This window comes from Chelmon rostratus, chromosome 3, assembly GCF_017976325.1.
Source record: "Chelmon rostratus isolate fCheRos1 chromosome 3, fCheRos1.pri, whole genome shotgun sequence".
Taxonomy (NCBI): Eukaryota; Metazoa; Chordata; class Actinopteri; order Chaetodontiformes; family Chaetodontidae; genus Chelmon; species Chelmon rostratus.
Genome location: NC_055660.1, coordinates 31,134,626 through 31,151,088, shown reverse-complemented (window position 1 = coordinate 31,151,088; position 16,463 = coordinate 31,134,626). Strand labels below are relative to the sequence as shown.

The window sequence follows — 16,463 nt, the reverse complement described above, 5'->3', positions numbered from 1 at the left end:
GCTGCTGATGTAAGCTCAGCAATGCCTGTAAAAAGATCTAACCATGGAAAAATTCTCCTGTATTACCATCAGGAAAGAATCTCATTCATCCAGGGCATAGCACTTCATAGTGCTTCCAAAGGCAACTGGACTTGCTTGTTGTTCTAGAAGAAATTTTGCCTCTCATCCATGAGGCTTCTTCAGTTGGAGGACTTGATATTTGAGTTATGCATTTTTCAGTCTTACCCTATTGATTTGTAAATAACTCCCCAGAAGCCTTTAGCTGAATATGTGTTTTCATCACACCAGCTGATGCCTGCAGCAAGCCAGTGCTTGACTGTGTGTAATCAGCTGTTTAGGTTATTTTCCCAGACTTTTAAACGGAACAATCACTAGTTTAATAAGAAAATAAATCATTAAGTGTACATGTTGGGAGGCAGATTTCTGGAAGGGAAGGAATGGAATGGAATGGAATGATTAACACTTGTCCACACGTAGAGAAAACACATTATCTGTATTACCAATAAAACTTAACTTAAAACACAACTGCTATAAACTAATTACTTGTTGCGATTAAATATGATTGGTATCAGTAGGATTAGTCCAGTAAAATTACTGAACCACCTATCCAAGGCATACCCACAGTAAATTGAAAGCTGTTCTGCAGCAGTTAAAAAATAAAATATACAAAGTGATAATGATAAATGCATTGCAGTGTTTTATACAAAATAAATAACATGCACTGTGTGCTTTGTACAAAATAAAAATATGTATGTAAGATTAAAATACATAAGACATGTATACACTGACATAGCCTATTGTATCTTAATACTGAATAGAAATTAATATATTCACACAACAATAGCTTGAATGTCAAAGCATGCCAAAACCACTAGTGTCTGAAAATATACTTAGTTGGCATGCCGTTCTACATGTATTTCATGATGAACAGTTTCTTTTGCTTAGGTGTGTCCTACTGCACAGCTGGTGGACCAAAGGAAATCCCACGATTTGGAGATGTGTAAACTGAAGTTAGATTTGCAAAAGGAGAAGATTGATGAGCTTATCAAACAGAGAGACTACCTAAAAGAACAGCTGGCATCAGGTAAATCTCACTACACACAATATGTATAGAAATACTTGTGCAGTTGCATTTTATTATATTAGTTTGCTGTATCTCTGCACTCTAGATTATGCTCTCTGTCTCTTTTTGTCATATTAGCCATTTGTATTTGAATCTATTTTAACAGCTCTTCAAAAAGAGAATACTGGTTCTGCCCAGTCAATCTGCCTGTCTTCATCCTCCTCTTGTGACAGCTCAAATGAGGAGTCATCTGATGGTATGCCTGACACCTCCTCTACTGCATCGTAATCAGATGATGATAAGAAAAAGAAGAGGAGGAAGAAGGGGAAAAATATAAAGTCCAAGAAGTCAATGAAAATGGAATCAAAGACACGTAAATGAGGTAAAATACACTGTTTTTTTCTCCCCTTTCTACTCACTGTGCTTTTGATTGGTCCTGCTTTGCTCTGATGTGCAAATGTTCCTCTCCTGGCTAGTTATTCGTAAATGATGTGGCATTCTGAGCTGTAATTTTGCACCATGCAAGGCTAATTTTGCTCTGTGTAAAATTTTGAGTCAGTTTTGCAGGCACTACTTCTTTACCCTCTGAATTATAGTCCAAAATCCGGATCAGGCTGTTCAGTCAAGGAAGGACGATGTCTGCTGCTTTCAAGCGTGTTGTGTTGGATCGGAACACAGTTGTTGTTACTGCTCCACACGCAGAGCTTTTTATTGCTGCACCCAGCAAATATAAGGAACTCCTTAAAAGCTGCAACAGCCAGGTGAAACTCAGTAAGTTTGACACCCAGTGTGCCACCTTAATTCAGGAGGATCCAAGAATAGTGGACACAGTTAAAGCCTTTAAGGTTTCTGGAAAGCTGCTTCCCCTGAAAACGAAGTCAGCTATAATGCTAGATTCAGCTGTAGTAGGACAAAAATAACTAGAATGATGAAATAGCTAACTAATTTTTATTTTCATAATAGTGTCAAATGTTTGATGCTGAAATATTTTCTGGCTTTATTTTTTGATACACAAAGATTATTATTACAGAGACTTTTTCATTGTTTGTATCGGCAAGGTTTAATTCAGCCGTGTTAGCCATTGTTGGCCTTTTTTACATCAACAGAACAGTTGTACATTTCCAACATGTTGCAATAAATATAAGTGCAATATGTTCTATATCCTTTTGTGTGGTGTCCCTCCTTCATCTGTTGAGAGAACTGAAACTTTTGTGAACCTTGAGGTATTGCTAGCCTCTAAATCTCATTTGTACATGCTTTACAAGGCAAAGATAGTGCTCACTTTAGATGAGCTCACGCAAAATACTCAATTAACGAGTAGTAAGTTCTTGGTAAATGCTTGAAATCATGAATTCCTACAGTAACAACTGTTTATAGGACATGGATTGTAAATTAAATTTGCGAGTTTTTACATCTACTACATCTACTAACACGCTCACTAACCATTAGTACAGGTCTGAGTAGTGAATGTGTAATAACACACATGTTCATCATTTACATACACCTTCTAAATGATCTAATAAAACACTGACAAATCCTAAATTACTGGTTTGCAGCTGATGTAATACTTCATTTTAAAGTATGAAAATGAAATAATTATGTTATAGATGAGCCTATTAATGAAGAGTAAATCATTTATAACTGTGATTATAAACAACATACTATGGAGGAATCATGCCTTATAAATGATGAATTCAGTATTTATTGATGGTTAAGTAATGCTTGATAGTGTGTACTCATTATAAAGTGTTACCGGTAACACTTCCATCTGACATATGTTTTTCTAACAGTATATCTTTTCGTTCTCTGAAAAAAGTGATATATTAAGATTTATATCTATAATAAATCTATAATATATGGCTACTGTAAGGAGTGGACATGAAATGGAAAATCAGTGAGCTGTAAATAGACAGGTCAGCATGCCATTCTATGACCATCATATCCCTACACATACATGCTTACTGGAATTGTAATAGAAAAAACATGGAAGATTAGCACATCTGCCAACTAATTTGGATTAGATGGTCTGCACCTTTTTGTCAAGAGTGTTATTGATGGGCGGATTACTATGAGACTCCACCAGTCATGTTAATAAAAGTAATTTAACTCTTAACTAAGAAGAAGTAAGAACATGTTTTTCATGTTTAAAGAGGTTAGAACATTTTTCATGATCAGATTCCAATATTTATGATGTGATTGATATGATATGATTATTCACTCAGTTTAAAATCAACCTGTCTTTACAGTCATTGTCATGTAATGAAAATCTACTGAAATCTAATAAATCTCAGGAGAACAAGTTCTCTGTGCACAAATGGTTTGATGGTTACTGCATATGGAACTTCTTGGCTCGTCGTCTCGGCTGCTATTCCCCCAAACACTACACAGGAGTCGACTCGAGCAGTCAGGATTTATTCTAAGACAACAGAAAATAACTACAGCCACAGCTCAGAATGGTCAGCTTTCCATTCAACCGCTTGTGGGATTGCCATTCTGATATGTTGTGATCGCATAGTGAGATTGTTTTTACAGAAAAAGGTGCAACAAAAACATAAATAAATAAACAAAATGTTGTATGCAATAATGAGTTGCTATAAACAATAATTTCAGTGCCTAACATTACATTTCCATTCACTTTTTCACAATTCTAAAGCGCCATTTAACTAGTATAACACTGGAGCATATGTTTCTTACATCATCTGCCAGGTTTAACTAGTGAACTACATAGATTACAACACCCAACAGTTAAACATATAAACATACCTGAGACACAGGAAAATAATTACAGCCACAGCTCAGCAGGGAGTTGGTCAGCTTTCCATTCAACTAGAAAGCAAAGTGCTGGATTACTGACGAGTGATCTCTAGTACTTGTGGTTACCTAGCAACTAGCTAAAATGCTTCCCGCTTCCACACTGTATTTTTACGATTGCTTTTACAGTGAAAGAGCGATGTAACCACACATTCTATTATTCTCTTTTTTAAAGTATCAATTATTTTTTACACATTACATAAAAATTAAGTTACTAAACCTGCAGTAGACCACCTGGGCCTGCAATCCTAGGCTTCTGTGGTCACTGCAGTGGCCCTCCAGCTGTCATGGTACAGCCCTCACGGCTCTGATTGTGACTGATGCCCAAGTATGGGCCCAATGCTCCAGCAGCATCCTCTTTCAGAACTAGTTTATTGAGTGGGTGAGTTGTTACACACTCCTTAGTGTATTCTGACTTCCATGGTCTGTGTCGACCTACACCTTTTCTGGGGTCTGATGAGCATCAGAATGGGGTGCATTAACCCGGCATTCAGTTCATCTCACACAGCTTGTATTCCACACCTGGCTCTAAGCCAGTGAGCCAGTCTTACTCATTTAAAGTTCAAGATTTAAGATTTCTTTATTGTCATTGAGCATGACATGTCAATGAAATTTGCATTGCAACCCTCATGTTAGAAACAAGATAATAAGAAAGATAAGAAAGATTATAAAATAAAATTAGGATACTAATGGATCATATATAGAGTCTAGGTCAGGAAGGGGGCAGCCCACGATGCCCTGTGCAGTTTTAAGCACCCGTACCAGTTGTTTCCTCTCCTGTGCCGTGCAGCTGCCATACCACACTGCCACACTAAGGCAAAACAAATACAAAACAAAAAAACAAAAAACAACAAAAAACAACAACAAAGGAAATGCAAATGCCATAAACTGGTTTGGAGTTAAAGTGTAGTTTCGTCAGATGTTGACGGTATTGGTTACACATGGCTATCAGAAGTCAGAAAGAATTAAGATGGTGCTGGATGCTTAAATGTCATAAATGGAATCACTTTTGCTGGACACTGTAAAGAGGTCTCACTGTGAAGCTGTTACAATCCAGTAGGTGGCGGTAATGCAAGTTACATGAATGCCAACCGCCTGAAAACTCCACAGAAGAAGAACGCCTCGCGCATCACGTCATGGTGCCGTTACTGTCCAAGATGGGAGTATATGCGTGGCAATATCACAGAGTATTTGCTGAAGGGAGAAGGTGGGGGAGCGCAAGGTATAGTTGCTCTGATTGCTTAGTCTGTCTAAAGCTACGTTAGTGGTTATTGATATCACTCTGAGTTTAAAACTGCAGATAGTCTACCGTGTAAATTTACCGGGTTTCTCCGGGACTCTTGCTGCTGAGTTTCGTTAGCTTGTTAGCTTGGATGCATGTTGCTAGGCCGCAGAATGTTGTGTCAGTTTATGTGCACAAATAACGTCCTTGGAGAGTTTTTTCCCCCCAATGAGACTGAATGGCCTCCGTTGTAAACACAGGTCATGTACTGAAATATTAGTAACGGTAGTGCATTCAAGCTTTTGGATGCGAAATGCCATACATAACGTTATACGTCTTACTTGTGTGAGTTTGAAGTAGATCAAAGCAGTCACAAATATGTGCTGGATAGTCCCGTGAAAACTGGGAGCATCGTTTCCAACAATACTGGAGGTTTCCTTGTGGATGCTCCGTCCAGAGACTCCCAGCATTTTACTAGAGTAGGTCACTGCTTCTTCAATCGGAGACATCCCACTGACAATAAAAACTGGAGTGGTGTATAATTTCTCGAGTCAGTCACATGAAGTGTCCCAAAGTAACGTTACTTATCAGAGGAATGTATCACATGTACTTGGGAGAGAGAGAGAGAGCTATTGGTTATAACAGAAATCATTATAACAGAGGTAATTTAGCAGACACAACTGAATTTGCATCATCTGCATACGCCGATTTTGATAAACAGGTTTTTTGTCACTCTAGATTTAATCAATAGCAAGAGAATGTCCTGAAGTGGGATTTCTGTTACCATGTTGGTCTGAATCTGAAGTGTTATTTTGGGTTGTTTTACATTTGTTATTATTGTTAGAGAAATAAATTGATAAATTGAACACAGGTCACATATGACATGAATGCCACTTGTCAACCTTGCTTTGAAATGAATTACAATCAGCTCTCATGCTACAACCAACAACTTTATTATACTCATAATTCACAAATAGAGTTGTCTTATTTAAAGTTAACTTTCATTTATTTATGTCAGGTTTACCTTACCTTCGTGTCTCCACAAAACAGTGATGTACTCTATGTTGCTACATGATTGTTGGAGGCTGCAAAGCCACTATCAGAGCCAAGTTCCGCCAGTATCGCCACCGATTAATCAAACAAATTGATTAATTGCTCGACCTCAGCTGTTTAGTATGTATCTCGGTCTAAGATTAGGAGTTTTGTTATTAAGAAAATGACTGAAAAGTGTGGACACAGCCAGGGAGAATCCTGTCAATTTAACATGTGTGCTGCTTAATGACACCTTGATTGCTTCAGAGCATCATATTAACTTTGAATTATCTGTTTTCTTTTGGCAGATTGATCTGAAAACACAACTTTGTACTTCTCCATTCAGTTTGGCTCCTTTTCACCAGACATTTTAATAACTGAATATTAAAAACACCACCAACAAGAATGCCTTGGATTGCACTCAAGATCTGAATAAGCAGGTTTGGTTATATCTTGGAAACTTCACCATATTCGTGCTGCACTGTGGGAAATCAAGCAGAATTTCCTTATCATGTAAGGAAACAAAAACACTGAAGAAAATCTGTCAAGATTAACTACACTCAGAAGCGTTTATCAAGCATGTCATAATCAGTCCTGCTCAGAGTTAAACTAGGACTAAAAATACACTCTCAGAAAAGAGTAACTACCACTGTAATAACATGCTCAGCATGGTTGTATTGTGTATTTGCACTTCCTTTTTTGTACTGGAACTGCAAAATGTCAATAATGCTAGATTTACGTAATAAACTGACAACCAAGTGTATATTTTGGAGTCAGCAGTAATAATTCAGTATTGAACTCAGCCCCGGTGCCAACAATTACATCCAGATGCAGTATTGTTGTTTTAGTGAGTGTTCTTGCTCTGACCACTGTCTGTTTATTTTATCATTTCAGAACTGAAACGTACTGACAGGAAGAAAAAAAGTAGAACGCTAACATTCACTGAAAGGCCAGTGACATGAGTTCTTCTGAAGAGGTGAGATCAGGGTCCAACATTAAGTTATTGCTCCATCTGCCAATGGCTGGTAAACTGAGAAAGAAATTACTGGCCATAAAACTGTATATATCATTAAAAATGAGCTGCAGCTCATTGTAATGGCATTGCTGTCATAAGAAAAGCCAATCTCACCTCACCTCCTTATCTGTGAAGTGCCACTTCCTGGTAAATTTTCTTTTAAACTAATATCATGCTCTTAATTTTTCCTTTTAGTGTAATCTTTGGTTTTTAATTAGTTTATCGGCTAATCATGAGTTCACGAGAAAGAATCTGTGTCCATAAATCTATTACATACAGTATATTTAATATGCTGCCATATGTAGCTAATGTTATCCTTGCCATGCACTGTGTCCATGCTTCATAAACACTCTCAGATGGAGCCACTGCACATATAAAAGAAAAGTCAGACTGTACAGATAAACTGTTGTATCACAAGTTGATTAGCTGATAAACTAAACACCAAAGATTACACTTCTGCTGAATGTGCATTTAGAAGTAAAAAGTGACAAGGCTCATAACAGCACAAACCTTTCTCTCTGGCATTTGTCTGTCTTTGACTGGGTCAGTGGTCAAACCAAACGTGCTTGTGTTGAACTCTTTCTACACTGCTGCCACACAGCTGGGTACACTTTCCATCTGAACTCACATATTCACCATGCTGAGTCGAGTATCAGATACTGTAATCACTATCCATTGTAGGCACACAAGTCAGACTGACCCTTGGGCCCAACCCCATTTCCCCCCTTGCCCCTATCCGTTAATTTTGCACACAGCTGTGTAGAGTTGTGTGTCGCATTTCTTTTGAGAATTGAGGCATAGTCGTCTTCTCGCCCTCCATAAGGTCCTGCAAATGGAACATTTCAAATGAATGCTTTGCGAATTGAGGCTCTGTAACATGAAACTAAGCTCCTAGTGTGGAGAAATAAAAATCCATGTCTTTGCAAATAATCATGCAAAAATGTAAAAATCTGTTACATTAGTTTAATGTAGATGCAAAGGAATATGTAATTGGATTGTAATGACAAGAATTAAAAAAAACAAAACACTAAATATGATGTTCATTAATCTTTGTGTAAACTGCGATTTGTGAAAGACAATGGTGTTATTTCCATGTCCCATATGAAGCTTGAAAACTAATCAAGCAGTTTTGTGCACTTATTTATTAGATCGTTGCAGGGCAGAAATTTCTAGGGGCAGGACTACACTTAAATTGTCATCAATGTGTAAACATGCCAATGTGTAGCATGCAAGCTATTGTCCTGAACCTGCTCACTGTACATTATCCTGCTTAGAACACGGCTTACTACTAAAGCATTCAATAATGTGACACAAAATAGTGATTAAAACATATTTTATTGATTTAAAATGAGCCTGCTCCGTTCTGTCACCGCTCTCACTGCGCAGCGGCTCTGAAAGCAAACACGTACTTCGCGTAGCAACCGCCTCACTGCGCGCAGGCCCACTGGCAGGATAACTTATTTCTTTACAGTTTTTTAGTGTAATCATGTCAAATGTGGAGAAGTGACGGGATATCCCAGCCCTGAGAGGGACGTAGCTGGCATCAGAGTTTGGTTTACCGCTGTTATTTTGCACTGATGGATAAAAGTCCCGCAGCAGCTGATTTCGGCGTTCAGCATCATACATTTAAAAAAAAAATCTGTGTCCGGTTTTGTCTCCACTAAGCAGTCTTACATCAGGCCGATCGCTCATGCTGTGTTTTTCTTGGTGTTTTTTTCGTGGTCAGTCTCTGTCCTCAGGTCGCTTGCGCCTCAATATCGCTTCTCCTGTCGGTCCAGCGTTGTTCTTTACTTTTTTGGGACATGTCATTCTCCAGCCATTGGGGGCCGGATTGCCCCTTTAGCCAATGACAGTTAAGAATTCCTGAGCAGGCGGTCGTCTGTCGAGAAATAAACACCGCTGTTAATTTTGGTGATTGACCGATCAGAATCAAGAATTTAAGAGTGCCGTGTTCTAATTTTCGATAATGTTTCTTGAAGCAGAAATACATACCATTTCTTTTTTTGACTCCAGTGCTTATGAAGGATGAAATTAGTCTGGTAATAGGAATTTAAAATCAATCAAATGATGAACTGACAAAAGAGGATTCTCTAATTAAATTATTTGGTGTTCAACTTCAATGCCATATGTTAGAACAAGGTCGAGAGTGTGGTTAAAACAGTGAGTAGGTCCGTGAACACTCTGACGCCAATTGAGTCTAATAATGAGATAAATGCAGTACTAAGGCTATCGTCACCAACATCCATATGAACATTAAATTCACCTACAATAATTATTTTGTCTGTTTTAAACACTAACCCTGATAGACACTCAGTGAATTCAGACATAAATTCAGAATGGAGACCAGGAGGGTGGTATACTATGACAAATAAAACTGTTCATGATGTTTTCCAGGTTTGGTTTGAAAGATTAAGCACAAGGCTTTCAAATGAGTTATAATTGAGTTTAGGTCTATAATAATAATAATACATTTTATTTGGAAGCGCCTTTCAGAACACTCAAGGACACTTTACAGAGCGGGTCAGACACAAATAACACAAGGTAAATACAGGTCTAGGGTTGATCAATAAGCTAGAGTCAAAAATGGCTGCAACTCCACCTTCTCTGCCGCTGCCTCAAGGAACATGAGTGTTAGTATGACTAGGAGGAGTAGCTTCATTTAGCTAACATACTCATCATGAGACAGCCAGGTTTCAGTCAGACAAAATAAAACAATATTATGACCTGAACTCATTTATAAATGCAGCTTTAGAAGACAGATTTCTGATATTAAGGAGTCCACATTTAATTCTCCTATCTTGTTGTACTGTTGCGGTGCTGGTGTTAATTTTTATACATATATAAGTTTTACATATACAAGTAGTTCCTCTCCTGTTAATTTTAGATTTAATTCGTTTACGTGGTCGGGGGCAGACACAGTCTCTATGGAGTATTGGGTAGGTAACTGCTCTAATGGAAGTGCAGAAAAGCGTATAGGACTGCCCTTCTGCCTGCTGGACTCAACTCTGGTTTGGTTGACTAATAAATTCAGCCATATTTTTAGAGAGGGCAGCAGTCTAAGCAGGGATGCCCAGACTTCCCTCTCCCCATACACGTCCTCCAGCTCTTCCGGGAGGACCCCGAGGCGTTCCCAGGCCAGCCAAGTGACATAGATCCTCCAGCGTGTCCTGGGTCTTCCCCGGGGCCTCTTCCTGGATTCCCAGATTCTGAGTCCAGGGATTGGGCCGTCGGGGCCCCCGCCCACGACTGCCACCCAAATCCCACGGCATCGGCCCCTTCTGATCCCTCCTGTGGGTGATGGGCCTACTGGAGGGCGGGCCCACGTCAATCCTTTGGGCTGTGTCTGGCCGGGCCCCGTGGGCAAAGGCCCAGCCACCAGGCGCTTGCCTACGAGCCCCGACCCCAGGCCTGGCTCCAGGGTGGGGCCCCGGTAACGCCAGTCCGGGCGACGTAGTCTTCCTCGTTCTTTGATCAATCATTGGGGCTATGGAACCGCTCTTAGTCTGACCCGTCACCTAGGACCTGTTTGCCTTGGGAGACCCTACTAGGGGCAATAAGCCCCGGACAACATAGCTCCTAGGATCATTTGAGTACTCAAACCCCTCCACCACAATAAGGTGGCAGTTCAAGGAGGGGTCAGACCAGGTCTTCCCCAGAAAGTCTGCCAATTATCAGTGAAACCCACATTGTTTGGTGGACACCACCTCGACAGCCAGCGATTGTATGACGACATGAAACATGTCATCATTGGTCAGATTTGGCAGGGGTCCAGAGAAAACTCCAAAGTCTGACAATACCCAAATTTAAAATAAAGTAAACAAGTTTTATCTTATCTTATTGTTTTTGCATATGTCACACTGACTCCACATTAATTTTAGTGACCTCCAATTGGGGTAATCGGGTGTCATTACGTGAATAACAATCCTACTGTATTTATGCTAATCCTTAGCCAGCAGTTTCAAATTTGATTCAACGTCGCCCGCTCTGGCCCCTGGGGTACATTTGACTATGGTCGCGGTTGTTGCTAACTTCACATTTCTTAAAATAGAGCCAATAACCAAAGTTGGTTTATCAGCGGGTGTGTCGCTGAGTGGGGAAAATCTATTAGAAACTTGAAGTGGTTGGTGATGAACCGTGGGCTTCAGCTGTGGACTATGCTTCCTTTGAACAGTCACACAGCCTATCTGGTTTCCCAGCTGCTCGGGAGCTGCCAAGGGATGGCTAGCAGGAGCTACAATTGGTTGGTAACAGGCTACGGGGGCCTGGCTAGCTACGCCTAAGGATTTAGTTTCCATGGTGTGGAGCCGAGTTTCCAATTCGCTAAGCCTCGCCTCCAGCGCAGCAAACAAACTACATTTATTACATGTACCAGTATCACAAAAGCAGGCCGAGGAATAGCTAAACATCTGACACACTAAGCAAGAGAAGGGTGCCTGTGAATATTCTCATTCATCCAGGTCATTGTAATCGTTTGCCTCACAATAGAGTGATACCATCCTTGGTTTTGGGGGTTGGCCTCACTCAGAGGATAAATAATTGAACCTAACACCATTTCATTGGACTAGAGCTGTCCTATCTAGTCTGGTGCACATGAACTGATGAAGCCTGCTCGGATGAGAGGCGAAACGTCTTCTCAGACAAACTGACGCGGTCCAGTTGCGAATGATTTAATGCCCTAAAGCTACGGAAGGGAAAGGGAGAGAGAGAAGCCATCGCTATCTGCTAGGCCAAGCTAATGTGGCTAGCAGAGCGGACAAGTGTGTGAATAAATTAGATCTATGAGTGCTTGAGCAGAACTAACGTTAATTTAAATAGCGCTGTGATATAAGAGCAATAGAACAGCTTAAGCTCAGACGAGCGGGAGCAGCAGAAGTACACAGCTACTAACAGAGCAACCTGAAATGGGAAAATACGCTTACCTCATCACAATTGAATTGATTCGAATTAAATAAATAAAAATTGAATTAAATAAATAAAAATACCCCAAGTGCTAATTTTTCCCAGGGCCTTAAAGTGATAAGTTGTAGTTGATCTAGCACAGTAACCAATTTTTGTGAAGTGCAAAAACTTTGACACCATTTATTTAATGTCTTTTGTTGTCGAAACGCAGTATTCCAAAACTGTATATATATACATACATACATATACACGTATATATGTGTATTAGACTGTGATAGTTTATTAAATGTTTGTTTAATAAATGACATATTTATAACAACAAATTATATAGTCACATTTTTAAATCACTAGACAGCTTTTAGTACTGATTTAATGCAGTACCCTATAGAATCTGTTACAGCTTTGTATATGTGGTCTATTCCACTCGACACTTTCTACTGGGGGGGGGGCCCTGTTTTGCATTTGATCAAGTCCTCCACTCTAACCTTTATTTCTCTGTTTTTCTCAGTTGAAACAGATGGACAGGAGCAGACATCAGAAGCATTGTCAGAAGTGTGGGAAGTCTTTCAGTCGGATCTGTAGTCTAAGAAGACATGAACTCACTCACACTTCAGATAAACTGTACAGCTGTGAAGAATGTGGCAGCAGCTTCAGCCAGCTAAATGCATACAAGCTACACTTGCATACCCACACTGAAGAAACACCATACAGCTGCGATCAGTGTGGGAGGAATTTCAGCAACCAGAGTTCATACAGAAAACACCTGCGTGGCCATGCTGGACCATATCAGTGTGACCAATGTGAAAAGACTTTCATTTACTTTAGTATTTACAAGATACATATGCGTGTCCATACAGGAGAGAAACCATACAGCTGTGACCAGTGTCCAAAAAGTTTCAGTTTTTTAAGTTCTTACAAGCGACACCAGCTAAGCCACAGTGGAGAGAAGCCTTACCAGTGTGACTTCTGTGGCAAGAGTTTCACTCAGTCAGGCCATTTCAGTCTGCATCTCCGTAACCACACTGGAGAGAAACCATATGTGTGTGACCAATGTGACAAAAGTTTCAGTGACTTAAGTAGTTATAAGATACACCTGCGTGTCCACACAGGAGAGAAACCATACTGCTGTGACCAGTGTGGTCGAAGTTTTTCACAGTTAGGTAATTACAAATCACATATGCGTATCCACACAGGAGAAAAACCATTCCGCTGTGAACTATGTGACAAAAGTTTCTCGATTTCAAAAACATACAAACAGCATGTGCATACCCACACTGGAGAGAAACCATACCAGTGTAAAGAATGTGGAAAAGGTTTTGGTCGACTGAGCAACTATATGCGCCATGTTCGTATACACACTGGAGAGCAACCGTATAGCTGTGACCAATGTGGCAAATCTTTCAATAGTTCATATAGTTATAGCCGGCATCTGCGCGTTCACACTGGAGAGAAACCATACTGGTGTTCACAGTGTAAGAGACTGTTTACCCGATCACAGTCCTTAAAGAAACATCGCTGTGTTGAAATAGATGAAGAGAGTTCGACTCTGTGTAACAAAGAAATCCAATTCATCTGCTCACCTACTAATGACAACCAACAAGAACCAACAAATTAAACTACAGTGTATGTTCTTGGTGATGAAGGAATATGTCACCCAGTGCAATGGTGTGAGTCACTGATGTGTAGTTTTAGTATGAGTTTTTGGACAGTAATAGAACTCTGTGGTTCAGATACGTGTGGCTTTGGATGTAAATAAAAGGCAGACACAGACAGACACATTGTTTACCTTTTTAACCAGTTTTGTCACGTGAGAACACATCCCATCAGGATCCTGGATTCATTAAGAAAATCACTGTCAGTATCACAGGAACAAAGACCTGCCCACTGTGATAAGATTCAAGCCAGAGGAATTTGACTTTGCCTTTGTGTTAATTTCAAGTTTATTTGAGATGAAAATATGAAAAGTATGTTTATTTGAAAGCATATACTATTGAAGATAAATGTAGTAATGGATATGTGTGAAGTATATTTAGGTGTTATTTAATTCTCAATAGTTTGTTTTTTCTGTCCTGTATTTAAAATTGTATAATACACAATTATACAAAATATCTTTATGCAGTTGTACAAGTAATTAAATTTATCCTGATGCATTACTGTTATTTTGTCCAAAAGACTGCATGTTTACTTTGTTAACCCTAAATGTTTTTGGGTAGTACTGTATAGTTGTTGTTAGTAAAGGTTGTTCCAAAATACAGCTTCAACTCTCTAGAACATTAGTGTAGATGTTGATGACAGCTCCAGGAACACCTAAAAACAAACAAACAAAAATGTTATTGTGAGGACAGTGACATCATCGGACAATATTTTCTGGAGATTGATGTCCATCACAGCACTTCTTTTACTATTATGTGGGTAATTACAAGAAAGCCACAGAAACTCACAAAACAGCACACTATGGTTGTGACTGTGTTGTAGATTGTGTATAGTTTTCAATCTTGTGCTGCAACAGAGGATGAAAAATAAAAGTCCCCAGTGAAAGAATATATGACCATGCACTGTTATACAAATGATTGAACTAATGAAGTCTAAAATAAAAGCTTCAAATGTGTAAGGACTGAAAACATTAATAACGCATCACAGCTTGTCTTAGATCAGTCTCAGTTGATTATAGTTAATTGATTAAATAAATATCATTAATGAATGAATTGCTCTTGATCCAAAACCACTGTCTCTTCTGGTTATTCATACATCATGCTCAGTAAAAAAACTTTCTTACAGTATAGTGAATACGTATGTGAACCCCATGGCTGGTCCTCAATATACTGCATATTGTTATGTGGGTAGTGTGTTTCTTAATATGTCAAAGCCATAGCCTTGAGTTGATACCAATACCAATAATATTGGTATTCAGAATAGTTAGAACAGTTAGAATTCTATTCGGAATAGTTAGAATTAACATGGTGACCATTTATATTACAGTAGATTGTGAAGAGTACAAAAAATTTACAATAATGTATTGAAATTAAGAATGATGTCCCTTTCAGTTGTGATCAGGGTAGCTGAAGCTATCTTGATGACCCCCTGCCTCGTCCGACACATGGGCAGTTGAAATGAGGAGTCAAAGGCAACGCACTGGCTGACACATCTTCAGCGGCTCTCCACTCCCATACTACCCAGTGAGGAGTATGCACATGTCAGAAATAGGATTTGTCAGGAGTCAGCTATCCAACTGATTTGTAGTCATGATCAAATTAAACAGTCATCCTTTGGAGGTGAGGTTAGAGCTCGAAGTGATCAAAGATGTCGAATAGATGCCTTACAGGGGTAAAGGATGACTGAACTACTATTTTTAATCTGCAGGAGTTTCATGACAGACTTGATTCTAGTATGTATGTATGTCATCATAGCACCATCCAGTGGTTACAACAGGCAACAGAAAACAAGTCAAATAACTAATACAACCATATCTTTATGATTATGGCATTAATAAAAGTATATATATATGTGCTTATTAGTGTCAGCTGGTGTGATTTTTCTGAAGTTCACGCATTTATGTTATTTAACTCAAACCATGTTTGTGTGATATTTTAATCACAGCTTGTAAAATGTAAATTCTATTCAAGTAAAAGGAAAGTGGTTCCCAATGTCAAGGGCTGCAATGCCTTCACCCCCGAATTCCTTAATACAAACAGTCTCCAGCTGTTGGAGTCTATTAAAATTACAGCATATGTGCCGCAGCTTTAACACAAAATACCAGCAAATGACAAAGTGTCACCCCAGTGCTCCCCAAAAAACTGCAAAATGAATGTTCTGGGTTATTCAGATGGCTGTGCGCTACACATTTTGACATGAGGGTAATGGGGAACAGGTGGAGAGAATAGGTATTCAGGGTGGACACACCAGTGACACATGAGAAATATAAAATAATACAATAAAACAGGAAATGACAAGACAAAAACCACAAGACGGGACAAACCTCACCATGGTGTGTCAACAGCTTCAGTTTGTATATCAATGAAGTTAAGATGTCTCTGTTGAGAGCATGTTGCACACCTCTGCTCAAATAACAAGGAAGCAAGCTTACAGAGATTTCAAGCAGCTCATAATGAGGCCTTGTTTCATGTCTTTGGGTCAAAGATATCAGTATTTTCATTAGAATAATAAGTTAGTAAAAAGGTTTTAAATAAGTTCAGAGATGGAAATAAATAAGCTAAAAATGTATGATAAAAATGGTTAAAAGCTAAGGTTAAAAGTTACGAAGTAAGACATCTTCTCCAGAAAAGATTGTTTTGGTCACAGCAGAGTGAGTGCTCCTGCCGCTATTGACAAGCTATGTGTGTTTTTCCTCTCAGTGAAAACAAGCTAGTCGGACGGCAGAAATGAAGTCAGAACAACCCATGTCGCGCTGTATTTTTGTTCTA

At 39.2% G+C, this 16,463-nt stretch overlaps 1 protein-coding gene across 3 annotated transcripts; it reads left to right on the top strand.

The window, feature by feature from the left end:
- Positions 1–4,999: 4,999 nt before the first annotated feature.
- LOC121627762 (zinc finger protein 239-like) lies at positions 5,000–14,755 on the top strand. Of its 3 annotated transcripts, none has more exons than XM_041966813.1 (4): positions 5,000–5,096; positions 6,437–6,568; positions 7,023–7,104; positions 12,551–14,755. In XM_041966813.1, the coding sequence occupies exons 3-4, from the start codon at positions 7,087–7,089 to the stop codon at positions 13,655–13,657; spliced, it is 1,125 nt and encodes a 374-aa protein (XP_041822747.1). In that variant the 5' UTR covers positions 5,000–5,096; positions 6,437–6,568; positions 7,023–7,086; the 3' UTR covers positions 13,658–14,755. The 3 variants fall into 3 exon arrangements, with proteins under 3 accessions (XP_041822747.1, XP_041822750.1, XP_041822749.1); XM_041966816.1 differs by having other exon boundaries at positions 6,437–6,641; XM_041966815.1 differs by having other exon boundaries at positions 5,007–5,081.
- Positions 14,756–16,463: the final 1,708 nt, after the last annotated feature.